At 46.4% G+C, this 19,819-nt stretch overlaps 1 protein-coding gene across 1 annotated transcript in view; it reads right to left on the reverse strand.

Moving 5' to 3' along the window:
- Nucleotides 1-17,494, reverse strand: part of efna4 (ephrin A4) — a 33,840-nt gene extending 16,346 nt beyond the window's left edge. Inside the window, exon 1 of the mRNA XM_030103018.1 lies at nt 16,981-17,494. Coding sequence (XP_029958878.1) covers nt 16,981-17,105 — 125 coding nt within the window. The 5' untranslated portion in view covers nt 17,106-17,494. The remainder of the gene's footprint in view (nt 1-16,980) is intronic.
- Nucleotides 17,495-19,819: the final 2,325 nt, after the last annotated feature.

Here is a 19,819-nt window from a genome sequence, read left to right on the forward strand (position 1 = left end):
CATTGGCGGGGGGGGGGGGTGGAAATATTCCACTGCCAAACTAACAGCAAGTTTATCTTAAACTGGAAAAATGCAGAAGTCGCATGGTGTGTGTGTGTGTGTGTGTGTGTGTGTGTCTGCAGAAGGTTTGACTCGCCTCCGTGGTCGTGATGGCACGCCAACTACCCCACAGTAAAAAGCCTTTTGGATCCTTTCAGTGACGACGGGAGGCCACAAGGCTTGGTTGAGCCTCAGTTCTTCCGTGGTCGATCCCAACAGGGCGACCACTAATTCTTGGCACTGCGCTGGCTGGGCACAGCGTGCCGCGGTTACAATCCCTCCACTGGGCATAGCATGACACAGCTCCGGCTCCTCCGGCGGCTGCGGCAGTAACACCGCTGGCGAAAGCCCGGGGAACTCTGGCGCGCCCGGCGAGGACGCCGGCGAGCTGGTGGTGTTTGTTTCTTTTTCTAGACGGGTGGAGCTCGACACATGGGAGATGATATCATGCATGGCGAGCAAGAATCTCAACCACGACTTTAACACACGGGGCGGCTCGGTGTTTTGGGTGTAGCGTTTAGTCAACGTGTAATTATAAGGAGAACGGGTCACACCGACCCAGATGACAGAAAGATTCACACTCCATATAAAGATGTAAACCCAGGCCATGGTCTTGTTTGTTTTTTCGAGCAAATTGTCTAACAACTGTGAACTGTACCAGTGTACAAAATTGTACGAGCTTACAGTGACCTCGAGGAAAGAAAAAAAACTGAATCATACAGATATTGCATTAAAATATAAAAGAACTTCGCTCTGTACTAAAGTAAAAACTCTTCTATGAGCTGCAAAGTTTACCACCTGCTGAGATGATGGTGCAGAGAACTCTCCTGAACTTATTGTTTATTAGCGACGGAGTTAGCTGGCGAGCGAGTTTGTAGTGGATGGCGAGCGTAACGCAGGACTCTCCCGCTTCTGACTGCAGCTCGCCAATTAGCAGCGCTCACTACGTGATCGATCCCACCAGTTATGAGCAGACTTTCTACACCTCCCTCGGGATATGTCCACAAACAGAATAACAAGGAATTATGAGCAAACATCACTTGACACAGGTTTTTGACTCAAAACAGGCTGAAGAAAACTTTCTGTGATGTGAGCACACCTCCCCACCAAGACGTTTCTGTGACTGGAAAGAGACGAAACTTGTGACGATGAGCAGATCCTGACATGTTAATGTATTTATGGAGCCAGCAGCGATGTGAAGTCAGGTCAAATAATTGATAGAAACTGCGAGAGATTTCAAGGCATAAAGAGCCAAGAGGTGGTACATTAGAGAGAACGGAATGACACGGATAGCTAAAGAGAGAGAGAACATTCCTTTCTTGAGGCCGACAACGCTGCAGTGACCTCTCACTCCACAGGCTATCCTGTTTTCAAAAGGAAAAACAAAAAGAATCATTCTGCATGAGTCAGAAGAAGAGCTGCAGAGAACGACTTTATCTACAAGGCTCAAACCTGCTCATCATTTTGTTCTTTTCAACTCAATCCTCTGAACGCATCCAAAACGGGAGAAAACAAGGACGCCCCCCCCGTTCACCTAATGTTGCCCCCCCTCCACGCCCACACAAAGCCGTGCTGCGTCCGGAGCCCAGACAGCAGTGTTGTGTCTAACCTGGTGCTTTACTCCCCTCAACGCGCACAAACAAGGAAGTTACCCCCCACTTCTGACCATCTGGGGCCCCCCATCATCCCGCCTGCCCAGCTGGCTGAACTGAAAAATCCTTTACTCCCCCTCTCTCACACCCCAGCACTCCGCCGACCCCGCCTTTTCAGATTCAGTGTGTCACCAAAACTGCGGCCAAACACGGCGATCGGCCGCTCCTCACCGGGGGGAAAGAGGGACTTAAGGGGAGCAAGCTGTTGTGCTTATCTACTCTTTCCTGTTTGGTACGCCGACGCAGGAGTGTGTGTGTGCGCACGCGTGTGTATGCGTTTCCTTCAAGGTCAGCAGGAAGTGTATCTTTGGTCGACACCAGACCTTTTGCTTTCTTTGCTATGACTCCTAATCTCCAAATGTGGACGGTATGTGGAATTTCCTGCTAAATTCTCCCTTCTACCCTTCTCCAGCTGTGTGTGTGTTTTTTTTTTTTTTTTGACATGCAAGTTTCTGGGCACACACACTCATATTAATATGCATTAGGATCTCGGTGGTGGTTTACTACCTCTGCGAACAAGTTTCCTCAGGGAACCCCTGCACCAGGAGACAAACCAAACACTTTTATTCTTTGAAATTCCCCTATAGAATAACGCTCACCCATACAATGCACTCCATTATATATATATGTATGTGTGTGTGTGTGGTGTGTCTGTGTGTGTGTGTGTCACCCTGTTGAAGTGATTGGTTGCACCTTTCTTGCCCAGCAGGCTCCACTAAATGACCAGAAGGCACGGGCCATTCACACCACTCCACTCCTCATTCAAACTGTGTGGGTCAGCAGGCTGCCACATGGACTCACATTTCCTATCAATTTACAGATAAAGCACACAGATACACACACACACACACACACACACACACACAAAAACACACCGGCCTCTTCCGGCCTTAAGGATTCTCATCCTCGAGTAAAGACAGACCCTATTTTATGCCTGTTACGGCGCACGCCCTCCTCGGTGAGTGTATGCGTGTCCGTTCTGTTGGACTCAGCAGCACAACAGGATCTCCGGCCGCGGTCGGCAGAGCTGAGGAGAATCGCACGATTCAGGCCAACAGGACCCATCAGTATGGAAACCAATTCACGGAAACTATTTTGATATGGCTTCAGGTCTGCAGAAACCATCACCCCCTCCACCCCCACCCCACCCTTTCGGACAGCGCTCCCTCATGCATAGGCGCCATTCTCCATGTGTGGTCCAGTCCGATCCTGAAATAGGCTTTCCAGTGACTTTTCTAGGAGGTATGAAATTACCGTCCACAACGTAAATGGACGAGAGCGCCGTCTTGCTGTCTATGGCTCCTTTTTTTTTTTTTTTTGCTCTCGGACTAGAAACACTGCTTGCCAGAACGTTGCCTCATCGTGCCCACCAGCGCTGCTGCGCTGGACTCTCACCTGCTCCGCGTGGAAGCGACCACACTTTTAGGGATTAGTGCGAGGCGAAAACGACACGAGACGAGGACTTTCACCGTTCACGCAGGGGGGAAAAAAAAAGTGACGAGCAAAGTGTGTGCGGCAAAGAAGAAAAAGTGAGGGGTTGTGGAAGGGGGTAAATAAGGTCAGACGTGCCGTTGCCACGACAACCACCAATCCGGAGCTGGGATTGGTGCCAAGCCAATGGCCCCACCCATCCATCCTCGGTTCCATCCGTCTTCTCCCTGCATCCCTCTCTCGGACGGCCGAAACCTCAGAGTAATGAGTGCTCTCCATGTTCCTGCCGTCTAAATCGAGCTGCAGCGTAAATACAGGCCTGATCTGTACAGGTGCCAGGCTCGGATACATAAACTTCAATATAGCTACAGCACCTCAGCGCTCCGACACCGGCAGCACCGAGGGGTGGGGGGGGGGGGGTGGGGGGAGGGTGGAGCGACAAGCCGAGGCTACGATAGGTGGACGCAAAAAAATCCATGACTCAAACTATTCATAATAGCTATCAGAATGTATTTGCTACAAAGAGGCGGCTGGGCCGAGCCACTGTGTCAATATCATTTGTTTTGCATTTATGTACTCAAGTTCCTGCTTGGACTCTTTGGATTTACACACTACCAGAGGAGATAAGTGTTTTAAAAGAGGGTGTAGGCAAATTAGAGGTAATGCTTGAGTAAACAGCATGTATAGGAAGGCTCATGGTGCAGGGCGCCACTGGAGCAGTTTCTCTGATGATGAATAACTTTAAAAAAAATAAGAAGCTAATTTACAGCTTCTCCAAGATTTACAGCTGTTGGTGTAACTCAGCTGGATTAAGAGTGTCAACGTACAGCGAGCCGGACGAGTGAAGGAGAGCATGAGAAACTGCCAATAACTTTTTTTCTTAAACACATGTCACACCATGTTTCAAAATTAAATAAAATGTCCAAAAATTATTTCTAGAATTCGCAGCTCATATTTTCTCTTGCATGCAAAAAATTTCAACAAATAACTTGACCGATCTGCCGGCAGATCTCATCTGTCACAGATAAGGTGTTTCTCTTCAGACTTCTGCTTCCTCTCAGGACACACACACACACACACACACTGCAGCCTTCAGCATGCATGTTTTTACCATTTCACCTTTATAGCATGACTTCAATGCAGTGATCGCTTTCACTGCTGCATCAGCGACCCTCAGTGCTGCTGTGCAACTTAGTGAAACACTTTGATTCAAAGTGAAAACATATAGATTTATGGAAAAATGAAGTGTGATGTCGCCTTCTAATTTTTGAGACGTGTTTGTTTTGCCACCGTTGAGTTTGATGAACAATTAGAAAGTGACGTGTTAACTTGTTTAGGTCCATTTAAAAAAACCTTCAAGCTGAAGTTGGTACAATTTGCAACTTTCTCTCTGTATTATAGAGTATAAGTATTATCAATTCAAAAAAATGTTTCAAGACATCAGCATGGGCTATAGCAAAGTATTTTCATCCATTAATTGCATCAAATATTGGCCAGGCAAACATATTTACGTATTCATAAATATCCTCTTTTGATTCATCTGAAGTTGTTCTAAATTGTGCTCATTTGTTTATTCTCAAAGCTCTGGTGACACATGTTCTTGTACACAAAGCTGATTAAAAAACTAAAGTTTGTAAGGTGCGTTTATATGTCAACTGTAAACAAAGTAAATATATTTCACATTTTCCACTGGTGTAATTTTAACGCCTCCACTGTGAGAGGCGCATCGTTGATGCCATTACTGGACAAATTGTTGATATTTTTGCGTTATGTTTCTTCTCTGCCAGCCCGAGTCCATCTCAGCCGTTCAAGCTCTGCACCCTCATCTATTATTTAACCATGTCTAACTACACTTATCGGCGTCTCAGGTCTTTCAGCCCACCTGTGTAAGTGGGTTAAGGAGGACACGCAAGTAACACCTCTTAAAACACACACATTCACTCCGAAACACTCACCACAGTGAAAAGGGCGCTCGCAAAGCAAATCCGCCCAGCCAATAAATCAGCCTTGGCTTTGAGAATCCATCATTTTCAAAGTGGGTCACACTTCTGATGCTGTAGACACTCTTTCTTTCCCATTTGTGTACTCTGTATTTATCTCTCTCTCTCTCTTGATGTGAAGGTCAGTGCTGGATCGGCACTACAGACCATTTATCCCAGGTGTGTATTCACTCTCGCTCTCCCTCGCTGTGATTATTCGGTGGGTTGTTAAGCCGGGGAATGGGCAGGTGGACGGCAGCGGTTTTTTTTTTCCTCCAGTCCGTCCGTCCATCAGTCAGGCAGTCACGCACACACACACACATTTAAGACACGTCAAGGAAAGCTGCCCCAATACACCCGGCCGACCTGAATTATTTAGCCAGATGGAAAGAGAAAGGGATGGAGAAGATGGAGAGGAAGAGATTGGATAGGTCTGGGAGTGAAGGAGTAAATAGAGTAAGCCCCTTCAGTCCCTCTGACTCTTGGTGAACTTCTTTAAAAACTTCTATACTTGGTTTCACTTCCATCTGCTGGATTTCACCCCGTCTCCAGGTCTCATCCCCCCCCCCCGCCCGTCAGCGTGGCTACACCTTCTCGTCCTCTCCTCCCTCCACTGCTTCTTCCTTCACCATTTTGCCCACTTTGCCCTCCCTCCCACCGTCTCTCTGTCTTTCTCTCTGTTTATCTAAGCACTTTCACGGTCACTGCTTTGGAATCCCAGGAGTCTAAACTGCCCCCTTCTCCCCCCTCGCAGCCGATCCCCGCCTCTCTCTCCCTCTCCATCTTTCTCCGTCACAACGGTTAAGATTCATATCGCTCTGCGCGTCGGGGGTATGGAAGGTCCCCTTTATTCCCCCTCAAGGCAGCCAGCTTTGTCCTGTTCTAGTCACGCACAGCCACCCAGCCGCCCCACCCCGCCCTCACACACACACACCAACACATATTCACACCAGAGGCAGGACACTTCCAGGGCTGCCAAACGCCAGTCAGGAAAAAAAAAAAAAAAAAAAAAAAAAAAAAAAAAGCCAAGAACTTACATATCTCTTTTTTATTCTGAAACAGGTTTGTATTCCGCTCAACAGAAATAACACGATTCCTCACATCTTTCCACTGTAAAAGTGAAAAAAAAAAAAAAATACACTGGTAAAAGTAGAAATACTGATTTAACTTGTTTAAGTAAACTAAGAAAGTACTGATTCTGAAGTGAACAAGAAAGTACAAAAGAACAGATGTGATTTTCTTTAAACCATAATGATGGGGTGATGGCGGATATACATGTATCTAAAACAATATAATTACGCTTCCCTTTAGAGAAGAAACTTTCTCTCTATGGACTCCTGAGTAAAAATATTTAGTGCGAATAAGATATCCTATTTTAAACAGAGTTTTGGGCAAAACAAATGCAATGAGGACAAGGTAAACTCGATCTATGATCGCCAATGCTTTGAGATTTTCACAAATATTTGAAACTGCACAGTCACAGGATTCAATCCGTAGTTTAAGATGTCCGTTTTTTGAAAACGTCCAGATATCTGTTTTAATGTAAGAAAAAGTAAATGTAGGATCATTATACATACAGATATTTTTGATGCACAGTGTTTTCTTGCTCTGCATATTACCTTATATGATCAATCAGATGAAGCCAAATGCCGGCCCAACATAAAAAAAATTAATTAAAAAAAAAAAAAAAAACTGCTGGTGGGAATATGCGATCAGAAAAAAAAACATGTCACAGTTGTACGATTTAGATGGAAGAGAAAGACCACTGCTCAGTAATATTAATGTCATCTAATGCTTGTATTTACCCCAAATCAACATGTTTTTGTGTTTTCGTAACACTTGATGGGATCATTGTTTATAACTGACGACTAAATCTGTGTTTAAAAAAAAAACAAAAAAAAAAAACTCAGCTGAGTTTGTTCGGCTTCAGCACGTGAGCTCTAAGCATGTAAATAAAAATTAATGCCTGGCTGTGACACTTGGGCTGATATAAGTTGATGCCAGTGGCTGCCTTGAAGCCGGAGAGCTCTGAACTTCTTAGAAAGGCCAGTCGGGTTCCACAACACTGATGAAAGGTTCAGACACAATAAGAGGAGTGGAGGGGGGGGGGGGGGGGGGGGGGGGGGGGGGGGGGGGGGGGATTTAGGAGCAGAGAGGAAGGAAACGGCGAGGGTCAGGAGTAGAAGTGCAGACGCCAGGCGAACACGGTGTGAACAACAGGCTGACACAGGACCGGGATTAACTGATTAATTTGGGATTAAAGACGACTGGTCGCTACTTTAAGTAATGAACCCCAATGACCCAAAATGACAGGATTAACACGCAGGAGGTGCTTTATGTGCCACTGCGGGTGCGCAGGTCCGTGTAAACCAGGGGCGATTTAGGTGCAAACACGCACTTGTTTGGTAATCAAGTATGCGCCCTGGATGTGGCGCCAAACAAATTTCTGCTCTGAAGGCAAATCCATCAGGGACCCTCTTTAATTGTGTCAAAAAAAAAAAGAAAAAAAAAGTAGTGAGTGGGGAGTTCTGTGACTTTCATGACTAGGGGTTTGTCACTGGGTGTGCTGCAGGAGAGCGCGCAGATTAATCCCACAATCATAAACATGGAGCGTCCGCTCCAGTGTTTTGAGAGGCGCACTGCGTACAGGAACTCCATTTTCAGCTGAATAGGGGAGCAATGAGATTCATGAGTTCTCCTGCTACAAGGCCACAGCTATGGAGATTTGGGACAAGGCTATTTCCCCTTCTCCATTCAGCACAAAATACAACCACCGCCGCTCCAACGGCTCTCGGACTGTAAATTACGACCATCTGATCATTTGTGATGAATTTAACAAAACACACTTTTTGGACAGGGACAGGGACCAATTAATCTTGAGATGGCAGTTCCCATACAGATGTAAAAGAAGGATGCTGGAGAAGAGTCCAAGAAATATTTAAATGGACTCGCAGAAAAAAAAAAAGAGGTAAAAATAAGACAATAAAGAATATACCATGACTGTAAAAAGGATATATTTTTTAGGGTGTTCGTAGACACCACTTACATAACTTCAGAGTTGACAGTTAGTACTAAAGTCTACAGTCTATCAAGGCGTGATTGAACATCTGATTGGGACGAAAAGTTGAGAATACAGGTGGCGAAGTGAAAAACAGAACTAGAAAGGCAGAAATACGGGAGACGGAGCATCCTGAAGAGTTTCGCACTCTCAAAAATTATGCAGTGCTGGCTACTGCTTCAAGAATACAATGTGGAAATGTGCTGGCACAGGCTTACACACACACACACACACATAGCAGAAGCATATCTCATCATGTTACTGAAAGCCTCTGCGTGCGAGCGTGCTCAGATGAGCATCTGATGCTTTATTTTCACCCTCTCTTAAATCGGGTGTAGCTGCTCCGCTGTAACACAAACCAGAAAGCAGCGTCACTTCTAAATGCAGCGTGATTCCTACTCCGGGTCTCCCCAGAGTCCAGGCAGCCATGTGTTCTGTGTGTGTGTGTGTGTGTGTGTGTGTGTGTGTGTGAGTGTAGGCAGGGCAATGGTGCTATTGGAAGTGTGGGTTTCTCCGTGTGTGTCCAGGACACCTGTACACAGGCCTGTGTGTGTGTGTGTGTGTGTGTGTGTGTGTGTGTGTGTGAGTGTGTGTAACGGTCGGGGTGGAGGGAGGGTTCGCTCCTCACGCCTCCTTGTGACAGTGATAGTAATACCTGCTGACATCCTTTCTTCCCTCCCTCCCTCACTCCTCATCCCTCCATCCCTGGGGGCCTTCCTGAGCTGTTTTGGGAGTTGAAATCTGTTGACTCTTTCCCTACCACCCTCTCCTTAACGCCGTCTCCATCCCTCACTCCCTCCACCGCAGCTCTAATGTTCTTTACCCTCTCGGGGGACGGACAAAAATAAAAAAAAAGAAGCAGGGATGCTCTGTGTATATTCATTTGTGGAGTGTGTGGCGTCCCTATGCCAGCGCGATAAGAAACCGAGGCAAAATGAGTGTGTGTGTGTGTGTGTGTGTGTGTGTGTGAGAGTTTCACGTCATCGGGGGCTGGAATGTAGGCTGTACCACACTTCTGGGAAGCCATGCCAAAATAATATTAGTTTTTGTTCCACCATGGAGAAGACTCCCCGAATCAGACGGCAGATGCAAAACATCCACAGAGTGCAACATTTGTCATCCGTCTCCTCTGAAATTCTCTGGATACAAGGTGTTTTTGAGGAGCTGTGAGTAATAATAATAATTTAATAAAATGAAGAAGAAGAAAAAAAAAAAGCCTGATAGTCTTGCTTGAAGCTCTTTTGTTGCGACTTCCAGGGGGCAATCGAAAGAATCGCTGAGAAAAAGAGACAAATCCGGAGTTGACGTCTCATAATGCGCTCCTGCACAACCCCTTTCAAACGCTGTTTTATCTCAGCGTTGTGTCTCAATACAGCTGCACTTCCTAACAGCTTTATTAGCCAAAGTTTGTTCTGGGGTGAAGATGGCCGTCGCCGTCGCTTTCGTACGAGCTTCTGGATTCGCACCAGCTCAGTCGGGACACACTGTACTGCAGCGTGAACAAAAAAAATGACACGTGCTACAGGGCGAATAGATGTATGGCCAATAGAAGGCTTAATTAGCGAGTACTAACCAATAAATACAAAGTGCCGAGTTGGCAGGTCAAAGAAAACAGCTTCCTTAAGCAAAACACGAGAATCATTGCTTTTCTCTGCTTCTCTTCCACTTCAGCTTTTCCCTCGCTTCCTTCAGGGATCGCAAAGGAATTCACTTCACTACAAAGCTGATTATTTTGTGTCCATCATGTGGCTTGCACATGGCAGAACGCCATTCAGACGTCGCTATTACGGAGGCACATCAAGCATAAATACAACACGTATTAACCATTACCACACTGTGTGCGCAAAAGACAGTCCATAAGCCTGCTAGCAAAGGTGCATGATACGCTATTAAGCGAAGATATAAGAATGTTAATAAAAGACTTTAAAAAATGTGCCGCCCTCTGCATCTTTCAATTTGTCATTATTTATCTATTTAGTCTACATGGCGGCTTCGTGTCAAATATACAATGTAATATATTCTTTAAATAAATGCATTTAATTTCAGTGGGAAAAAAAAAGAGATCAACAGAGTTGTACTGATTCATGCGGAGCAATTACGAGAGAGTTCTTTGCAGCAGATGACAGGAAGACTCATTACTGACCAAAACAAGTGAGTCATTGCACACAATCGTCTCCTTAAATGAGTCACAAATGTTGGCATACACAGGCTGGGGTAATTTTAAGGGATTTAATTGCAGGAGCCGATGCATGGTGATCATTCTCAGGAAGCACAACAGCAATTTGAAGGATATTAAATTAAAAAAAAAAAAAAAGAACTTTTGGAGTGGCTGTTGTTAAGCACCTTTGAAAAGTGCAGGTGTGATGGAAACATATCCCAGTGTCCTCCTGGCGGCGAGGACCTTGTCTGGTACAATAATCCAGGTTCCTGCTACAGCCTTTTGCTCTGCCTGGGTCAATACTAATTCAATTTCTGTCTCAGGGAATTCCCAGGTTGCCTCTTGGCAGGATTTCTGAGCTGAGTGGAGAAGCATTGTGCGAGGTTATAGGAACATGCGAGTTGTGTGTCTGGATGGCTCTGCCTGCACCTGTGCAGGCATGTGTGGGCAAATCTGAAATGCGCACACCGACTAAACAACAAACAGACTGCTTTGTTTGGACCCACCGAGTTTCCCACAGTTTACATATTCCGATGCGTCGGAATAATTGCTGCTCTGTATGTGAAAGGAAGACGGCTCGCCCGACACCTACCAGGACGACAGCTCATTGTGTGCCATGAATGAATGAATGAATGAATGCCTCCTGGACAGTGCTCGCCAACAGGCCGTAACCACCATAACCACCCTCTCCACACACACACACACGCACACACACACGCTCACCGCAGAGCAGCCATTTTGTGCCAAAGCCAGGCTGAGCGGAGCCAAGTGAACCCCAGACATCACTGAACCTCATTTCATTCCACAGCTGTTCCGCCCCACTTCGAGACATTCATACAATACAACTTATTACAGCTTAATGCAACCTAATATTGATGTATGTGTGTACACAACGAAACAGGGCGGCGTGGAGAGAGAAATTGGGAAAGAGATGGGTCCATATGCAGCCTGGCGATAATGCGAGAAGCCGATGATAATATCTGGGTGTTAAATTGGTATCGATTGACTAAATATCCTGACCAGGAGGAGAGAGCGGCCGTCCTTTCATGCTCGTACTCCATGTCTGCTCCGACGGCTCCAAGCTGCACTGTGACTATCTGATCCATTTTAATACAGACATCCTCACCGCTAGGCCTCTGCCTAAAACTCATTTCCAACACAGTGTGCCCGAGTCTTCCTGTGCCACGTCTATCTCTGCTTTCACTTCAATTGCAAAGATTATTTTTGTTGTGCAACGATTACGCTGGCTTCATTCTGTGGCATAAAATATCGCTAAACAGTCAAATGGGGGATTACTGATTTCATACAGGAGTTCAGATTTCCAGCTTCTGCAAAGATCTGCTTTAAATGATTCAAGAAATGAGGCCAACTGACATTTTGAAGCTTAAAGATATGGTTGTGCAATACTTCAACTGCATGCCCCACCTTCAAAAACCCAAGCATCCAGAGGCAATAACACGCCTTATCCTTCAAACACTCCAGCTCCATCTAAAGTCAACTAACCAGTGGAAACAAAACAATGACCTATTTAGACGAGGGGCCGACACAGCGGTGGGTAAACGTTCCCACAGCCGCACACCGCTGGCCAAAACAGCAGATTGTTCCGGCCGACGCCACTTCTCCTGCAGAGGACAAGTGTGAAACTAGTAAAAGCCTGAAAAATGTGCAAGTTCACAAATGAATCAAATCCTTGAGTGTTTCTAATGGGGCGGGCATCCTGGTGCATTTCCGGGTTTTGTTTTTCCCGAAAAGAAATTTATCACACTTAATTTCCTCGCAAGGAAATAAAGGCTTCCCGTTTATGCCATCCAGCAGGTCAGGTCTGAAAGTACACACACGATGACTCACACCTCTGACAGAACCATTGTTCCACTGCGGTGAACTTCAACAACAGTGGTGCCATGTGCCAATTCACAGGCAAACAAATCAGTAAAATCACCGCCCCGCATTGTTTTCTGACAAAGACGAAGAAGCTCGAGTGTACACAAAGTTAACTCATCGGCAGTTTACCTCTGGATAATACACTCAATACCACAAACAAACAGGCAGAGCACGTTTACAAGGGGAGATAAGGTACACAACTGTGCTCGCAAACAACTCTCTGGATCTACATGGCTGTGAGCGCGGGAGCCGGTGAGACAATGGGCATTGACATGGGGAGACTCAGACACTGATACAGCCACATGACAGATGAGGAGCAGGCAAAGGAGCGAGGGACAGAGAGGAGGAAGATTTGGAGAGAGAGATCCAAAGAAGGAGGGAGGGAGAGAAATTGCTTTGTTAGCAGGACAGGGAATAAAGTGGTAATTACCTCACTGTGGGTTTGTTGATTATAGTTCAGCCAGGTTCTCCATGTTAATCATTTACCAGGGGAAGACAGAGATTAGTACTGAGACAGACAGAGAGAGGGGAGATAGCAGACAGAGCGAGAAATATTTTCATTTGCATGTGCACACACACACACACACACACACACACACGCACATGTACACACACAGGCAGACCAGAGCAAGTGCAGCCACACACAAATGAAAAGGGAATTTTTTTTTTTTTCAAACTCAATCATCGTCTTTGACAAGTTACAATTACAATCACAGCCTGTTTCCGCTTTACTGTATCCTGCATGCATGTCAATCCACGCAGATTTACAGATCAGATCTGTGCGCGCATGAAGGTACGGCATGCAGAATGTGATTTACTTTGGTATTTAAACTGGATCATTCATGAGTGCACACAGAGAAAAATGATGCATAAACACCGCTGAGATTACACGGGAGACTTATGAGGGCTGCTTTCAATGAAGATACAGAAAACCAATACAAATATTCATCTCCTCATGCACCATTTAAGCATGCTTCACTGGCTCCAAGCTCCCCCTCGGTCTTTGTCTGAGGAGGTGAGAGAGCGGGAGGGGTGAGGGAGAGAGAGAGAGAGAGAGAGAGAGAGAGAGAGAGAGAGAGAGAGAGAGAGAGAGAGAGAGAGAGAGAGAGAGAGAGAGAGAGAGAGAGAGAGAGAGAGGGAAAGAAAGTGAGAGTTCAGAGGGTCTGCTCTGGTCTTAAATGCTTTGAGGTCTGTGTTCAAACCTGCAGAGAGGGTTCAAGTGTGAGCAGAACAGGATGAAGGTAAGAAAAACGAGTTATAATGTTATAATATCCTTACTGTGCCTGCCAATGGTGAAACACAGTTATCTCTAATGTGAAATCTTGCTATCTGTCACAGTGCAGGAAAAAAAAAAACAGTTGAAGGAAAAGGAGACGAAAGAGTTGGAGAGCAGAGAATGAGGCTTTAAGTTGTGATCCAAAGGAACTGTTGCAACAAGTTTGCCTCCACCCATGGCAGATAAGAGTAAAAGCACAGGTGAGCAAGGAAATGGAGCAGATGATTTAAGGTTCAGGTATGGGTGACATTTATTCTTGTTACAGATGTATGAGCAGCCCATGCACGAACGGGGAAAGCATCTTTCAGCCAATCTCTTACAAAAAAAAAAAGGGGGTGGGGTGGGTGATCCGACCCTTAAAGTATTCGTGCTTTGAATAACCTTCCTGACAGACCATAAGTGGATACATTAGGATGAATGCAGCAAGAGAAGCAGACGCAGTTGTTTCAGGAAATGGGCTGTGCAAAGAGTCGGAGCCAACAGGTTTAAGACACACCGTGGCACACAAGAAGGGACTGGTATCCCAATAAACCAGTCTGAGCTTGCTGCTCTGGGGAGAGGTAAACTGTCAGCACACCCAAGTCCACACAGTTAAGCTTCGAGCACCGTGGTTATAATATTTTACTAACCTTTAACTGCTCCAGGAAGTAAAAAAAAAATAATTTCTCCTCTAATAAGGAGCTATTGCTCTGAGAGACACACGGTGATAAAATCACGGATGATCGTAAACTCTCTTCATAAAATCCTGAAAAGGGGGCAATCGAACCACTTGAGCCCTACAAAGACGGAGGCCGGGGGTATCCCATTCTGCATTGTTCAACGCTGACCCTGCAGTCAGTCCATCACTTCCATTCCGGGGCTCCATTTCTCAATCTGGAGGGTGCTAAATGTGTGCCAGTTAAAGTGTTTCACTGAGCCTTTGTTACAAGAATATTAGACGGCAAAGAACAGAGCAGCGAGCCCCCCCCACCCCAGTCTCCAGTTCACTGCCTTTGCTTCATTAAAACCATAAATCTGGACGGGCTGAGAAAGGTGATGGCTAAAGACCATCTTCTGTCATCCATATTAAGAAGGGCCTGTTCTCTCACCAGCTAGCTACTTTACACACAATCCCAGCATTCACCGTCATGTCTTCAACTGGTTTCATAGTGTCGCTGCTAACAGAAATACTGATTTAACCAAAGACTGTTAGCACCAGACCACAAAACTTTTCAAGACAGCGCGCAGTCCAACACTCACGTTTTAGCATGTCAAAATGTGGCGTTAGCAAACATTCGCTAATCTACATACGCAGCAGATATGAAGCGACGTTTCAGCTCAAGTTTCTGGCAACGTGTCCGATGTAAATCCAAAACTCCCTCTCTTTCCGGTCGATATGCGCCCGGTTCCGTTCTCCATCAATTCCTTGGGGAAATAAGGCTTTTTAGCTGCTAAATGCAGCCGTAGTCATTAGCTTTGTCCTTCTGCTGTTGTTTAATGTCCAGGTAGCATTCAAAGGGATTTATCAGGACAATTTCCCTCGAACAGCACTGATGGATGATCAATGGAGCCGATTCAGAACAGTTACAAATCGAGGCTGCTGAAACGGTGAGCTGAAAGATGCTAAAAGGCACTTCAGAAGTCCGCAAGGCGGATCCCTGAAACAAAACCCCAGGATTTACACACTTTCAATCAATGGAAAACTCTGCGTACATCCAAACAATCTATAAACTATGGCTAGATTTTAGAAGTCTTACAATATTTTGGACAATAAAAATAAAAGTGAAATGCATAATTTAAGAATTTCAAGGTCTTTCTGTGCCAAGAGCGCGTGACGCAGCCTCCAGCCAGCAGACTATGTGGCTCTCCGGCGCCTGAGCTCTCTTCCCCTCGCCCGGCTACATCTGCAGGTCTCAGGACAACCCGGCTGGCTGGCTAACAGCTAATAGAAAATATGGTATGGGAAAATGACTGAAGCTCAACTAATCACACTGCCAATATCCATCACTGGGCAGGAGGGAGTCGTGAGAGATAAAGGGGCTGAAGGAGGCGCAGGGAGGGGAGGGGGGGTGCAGACAAAAAAATGAAAAGGAGAGCAGGATGTAACAATGAAGACTAAGGAGAGGAGAGCAGAGGAGAGGAGAGGAGAGGAGAGGCAGTCCTGGCTCTAAGCCCTGGGGAGTCTTGACTTGGTACGGCATCACGGCTCCACTGATAGCTTTGTGATTGGGTGGTGTTGCTGATGAGAGTGATTCTCTGCCACAGTGGGTTACCCTCCACCATGAGGCTGATGGCATTGTGATTGTGTGGCGTTGCGGCAGACTGTGTGGGCCCGCCACAGGCTGTGACCATTCATCCCTGAATCTCTGGGGGACGAGAAGGTGCTTCCTAATCCTCACAGTGTTCCTCCCCGCCACATATCTGTCGGCTCCCAATTACAGGACCGGGTTTTACCCGCCTGGACACCCTGGACGTCGCCTCGGCTGACTGCGGCCCAGGAGGAGCTCTGGACACTTCACAAAAAACAGTCTTTGAAGAAACGCGTGGTCTCATTATATTTTTGTGTTTTCACAAATGTCAAATGCAAAACGAAATTGTAACTGACAAAGTGCTCTCCGTGCCAAAGAGATATTAAGTGAAAAGGGCAATTCATCTGAAAGAGTGGAGTGGGAATCGGGCTTTACGGACGGCGAGCCTCTCAAAATAAGCAGGTGAGAGGAAAGAGGCTGCGCTGTTTGGGCAGCAGACCTCCTGGCCCTGCAGGTCTCCCACCTCAACCCTTCAGTTAGCCAGACTGGAACACCTGGATCAGCAGGTGAGCCTCACTCTGCCTGCCTAATGGCCCCAATCAACCCATTACGCACACTCACAAACAGACACACACACCTTCCCATTACCCAAGTACATCTTCGCTTATGCACTGCAGCACTTTAGACTTTAATATACACCTGTGTCCCGAGAATGCTATCTGGGGCCCCATTCAGGACAAACACTTAGGAAGAAACCCTTACTTCTGGCTTTCTATAAGTAGCATAATCACCAACTGCAAGCAGCAGCAGACAGGTGAAAGCCAGGGTCAGAGTGTGGTCATTATGATAAAGAGCAGCGAGGAGAAGGTGTCATCAGGCAAACGTGGCTCGTATTAACTCACAGACGCTCTGTATTTCCAGAGATTTTATTTTTATTAGGGGCAAATAGCAGTGGGAAAGCTCCTGGGCCTGAGTGCGTCTCAGATAATCACCCCTGCTCTGCGCCCTCTTCAATTAAGTACACAAGGACGTGATCTGCCGCATAGCTGGGATTCTTCAACCTTAGTCTGACTCATTTAGGAGGAATTATCGAGGATGTTGTGTAAGCGCGTGGCAGAGCAAGTTCGGGCCAGCTCGGTGTCTTTCTTGTGCAAAGTCGGCAGACTGAATCAGCCTTGTTCCAGTGAGTGTGTGTTGTTTTGGCTGCAGCCAGAAGGCGCACAGAAAAAAAAAAAAAAAAAAAAAAAACAGTGACGCGCTCCTGACTTCACCCCTCACCTTGTGTTTGTTGAATTCCAAAACACGACGTGCCTTTTGGCTGCAACCGCCGAAATCACGTTGAAAACGACGACCGTGGCTTTCCACGCACGCAGAGCTCCGGGGGTCCACGCCGGGGAGCCCATCCTGGTCCCCGCGGAGGAGCGCCTCTGTGCGCCGGTGCGCAAAGCAGGTGACCAGATCCCAAAAGCAAAATTCGGGGGAAAAAAAAAAGAGAGAAAAAAAAACGTTCTCCTGCTGATGAACAAGGTCCTATGTCATGTGCTGCTGCAGTTTTGCATACTGCATCGAGGGCGCTTAAAAAATCAAGATAATAAGAGGAGAAAAAAAATCACAAACTGCGCAGTGGAAGGTGTGCACCTCCAAAGTCAGAAGGTCCTGAGAGTGTGTCCACATTCCGCATGTTTGGTTGAATCTTTCCCATATGAAAGCGTGAGACTTTACAACAAAAAAAAAGTCAGTCTGAACCTGAGATTAATTGTTTGGGCTTCCAGTACAGTAATAAATGAGATTATCCATTGAAACTCCCAGCTGGCTCAGCAGCAACAGGCGGAGGAGCGCCTGGGGGAGGGGGCGGGCGCACCGGGCCCGGGGCGGTGCCGGGAAACTTTGGACCAATCAGGCCTCCAGGGTGTGGTTATGGAGGACGGGACTGGAAAGGCAAATCCTTGTGAGGTGCGCCGACTGGTGTGTGGAGACGGGCAGCATGCACGGGTGGACACCTCCCCACCCTCACCCCGCCCCCCCCCCTTTTCTGCAGATAGCCAAATGAAATTTCAGCTCTTGAACATGCAGACCTTTGCTTTTGCTTCCCGAAGAGAATGAACCTGGAACTAAACTATGCAGCTCGTGCAGTGGTGCTCATAACTTGTGCGTGAGTTCCAAGACTCTGCAGCACCTCTGAACAGTCAGTTCATGCAGCTGAACGAGGAACCTTCCTGCTCTCCTTCTGAACTTTGTTTCAGGCCCGTGTCTCGCCGTGTTGCTCCAAACAAGGTAACACTGGTGCAAAATGGCACATTCAGGAACCCGACGCACAAGATAACAGCAGGGAGCCCCCCCCCCCTTTGGCTGCTGTCTGCGAGGAGCAGCCTTCAGCTCAGCCACAGTTCAGTGGCTGAGGTTTGTGTGTGTTTGTGTGTGTGTGTGTGTGTGTGTGTGTTGTGATAGGTATTAATTCCCTGGTTGTTGTCAACCGCCCCAGGGGAGGGTGTAGTGACAGTAATCACTACGCCCTCATGGGCGAAAGCCACTGGTGGTCCTCTCTAATTATCTGATTTTCTAAGTGTGTGTGTGTGTGTGTGCGTGAGTGTATGTGTATATGTGTGTGTTTGCTTCAGCACTATCGCTCATCCAAACAAACTTGCATTGATAGCTTTGTGTTATTAGCTGCTGCCGCTGCATGTCTGGCTATTTCCTTTCTGCAGGACCCCCTCCTCGGCCTCCTCTCTCCATCTTTTATCGTGTGTGTGTGTGTGTGTGTGTGTGTGTGTGTGTGTGTGTGTGTGGCTCTTAGTGTACACGTGCATGTGGCACCAGGACTCATTAGCTCACTTCCTGGAGGTCCTGATCATTAATTTCCCATGATGCCTCAGTGCTCCTGTGTGGCTAATTTGTCCCCGGTGAGCCTGTGTTCCCTCAGCAAGTGTGGAGCAGACCACAGAGGAGTAGCTCTCTCAGCAGGGGGGCTCCTGCCTCTACCTCATTTTGATTGATCTATAGAAGCAGACAGTTTCTGAACAAATTTTGTTAGAGTGCCAGAGGTTAATAAAGCTTATTGAAAATTCATTTTATTCCCCTTCATTCGCCGAGACACCCTCTAACTTTCAATTCGGATGTGTCTTAAGAACACAACAGTTTAAGTATTCACGAGCCCCACGGCGAGCGCCGTTGTTGCAGACTATAAATTGACCAGGTTCCCTCTCTGACTGGAATTAGATCGAGGAGAGAAATGGTCTCAATTACCTCATGGGGGCAGCAGCTGAAATCTCCAGTTATGATGCTCTAGATTAAGAGCCGTTTTGATTGCTTGGCTGATGGATTTTCTCTGTATGATGGACGTCGGTGTTTTCACTCAGTGGGGGGTAAAATAAGTCTCAGCTGCACCTCTTGCGTCCTCTTTTTCTTTTCACTTAAACCTTCTGCTTTCTTTTCTCTTCAGTGTTGGTTTTTATCTTCTATCTGCCTGCTATTCATCATTATCAGCACTTCCCCCCCCCCCCCCCCCCCCCCCAAAAAAAAAAATCTTTCCCTCTTTTCACTTCTGTCTGTATCCATCCATCGGTCTTCATCTTCGCTGTCATTGATCTTCTCATTACTGGTAAAATGCTTTTTTTCTCCCACTGTTCCTTGGCTCACTTTATTTCGGTAAACATCCTTAGTTATACCACAGAGTTTTTAATTCATCAGATCAAACATGCATTCACATCACAATCCTATTAAATAAGAATCCATGCTGATCTGTTTCATTTTGATATGCATAACAGCAACAGTTTTAAAGTTTGGGGAAATTTGTTATCAGTGTCTAAACAGATTAGATTAACAGAGGTGTGTCTGCTGTCTGATTTGGAGGATCATTATGTGTTGTTGTAGCATGAACATACGCTGAAGGGGAGATTTCACAAAAGAAATGTAATGAAGGGGATTTTCCCTGAAGTCACCCGAACAGTTTGACTGTGGGAGGAAATTGTTTGTTTATATAAGATCTGGATATGACGAGCCGTAGTAAGAAGCTCGTTCAGAAAATAGGTTTTCAGGGTGACTCACAAGTATGTAACTTCAAGTCTGCTTTTGTATTGATTCTCTCTACTTTGCTGCAGCGTTATTTATGTCATCGCTA

The sequence above is a fragment of the Salarias fasciatus genome, chromosome 11, assembly GCF_902148845.1.
Source record: "Salarias fasciatus chromosome 11, fSalaFa1.1, whole genome shotgun sequence".
NCBI classification, from domain to species: Eukaryota; Metazoa; Chordata; class Actinopteri; order Blenniiformes; family Blenniidae; genus Salarias; species Salarias fasciatus.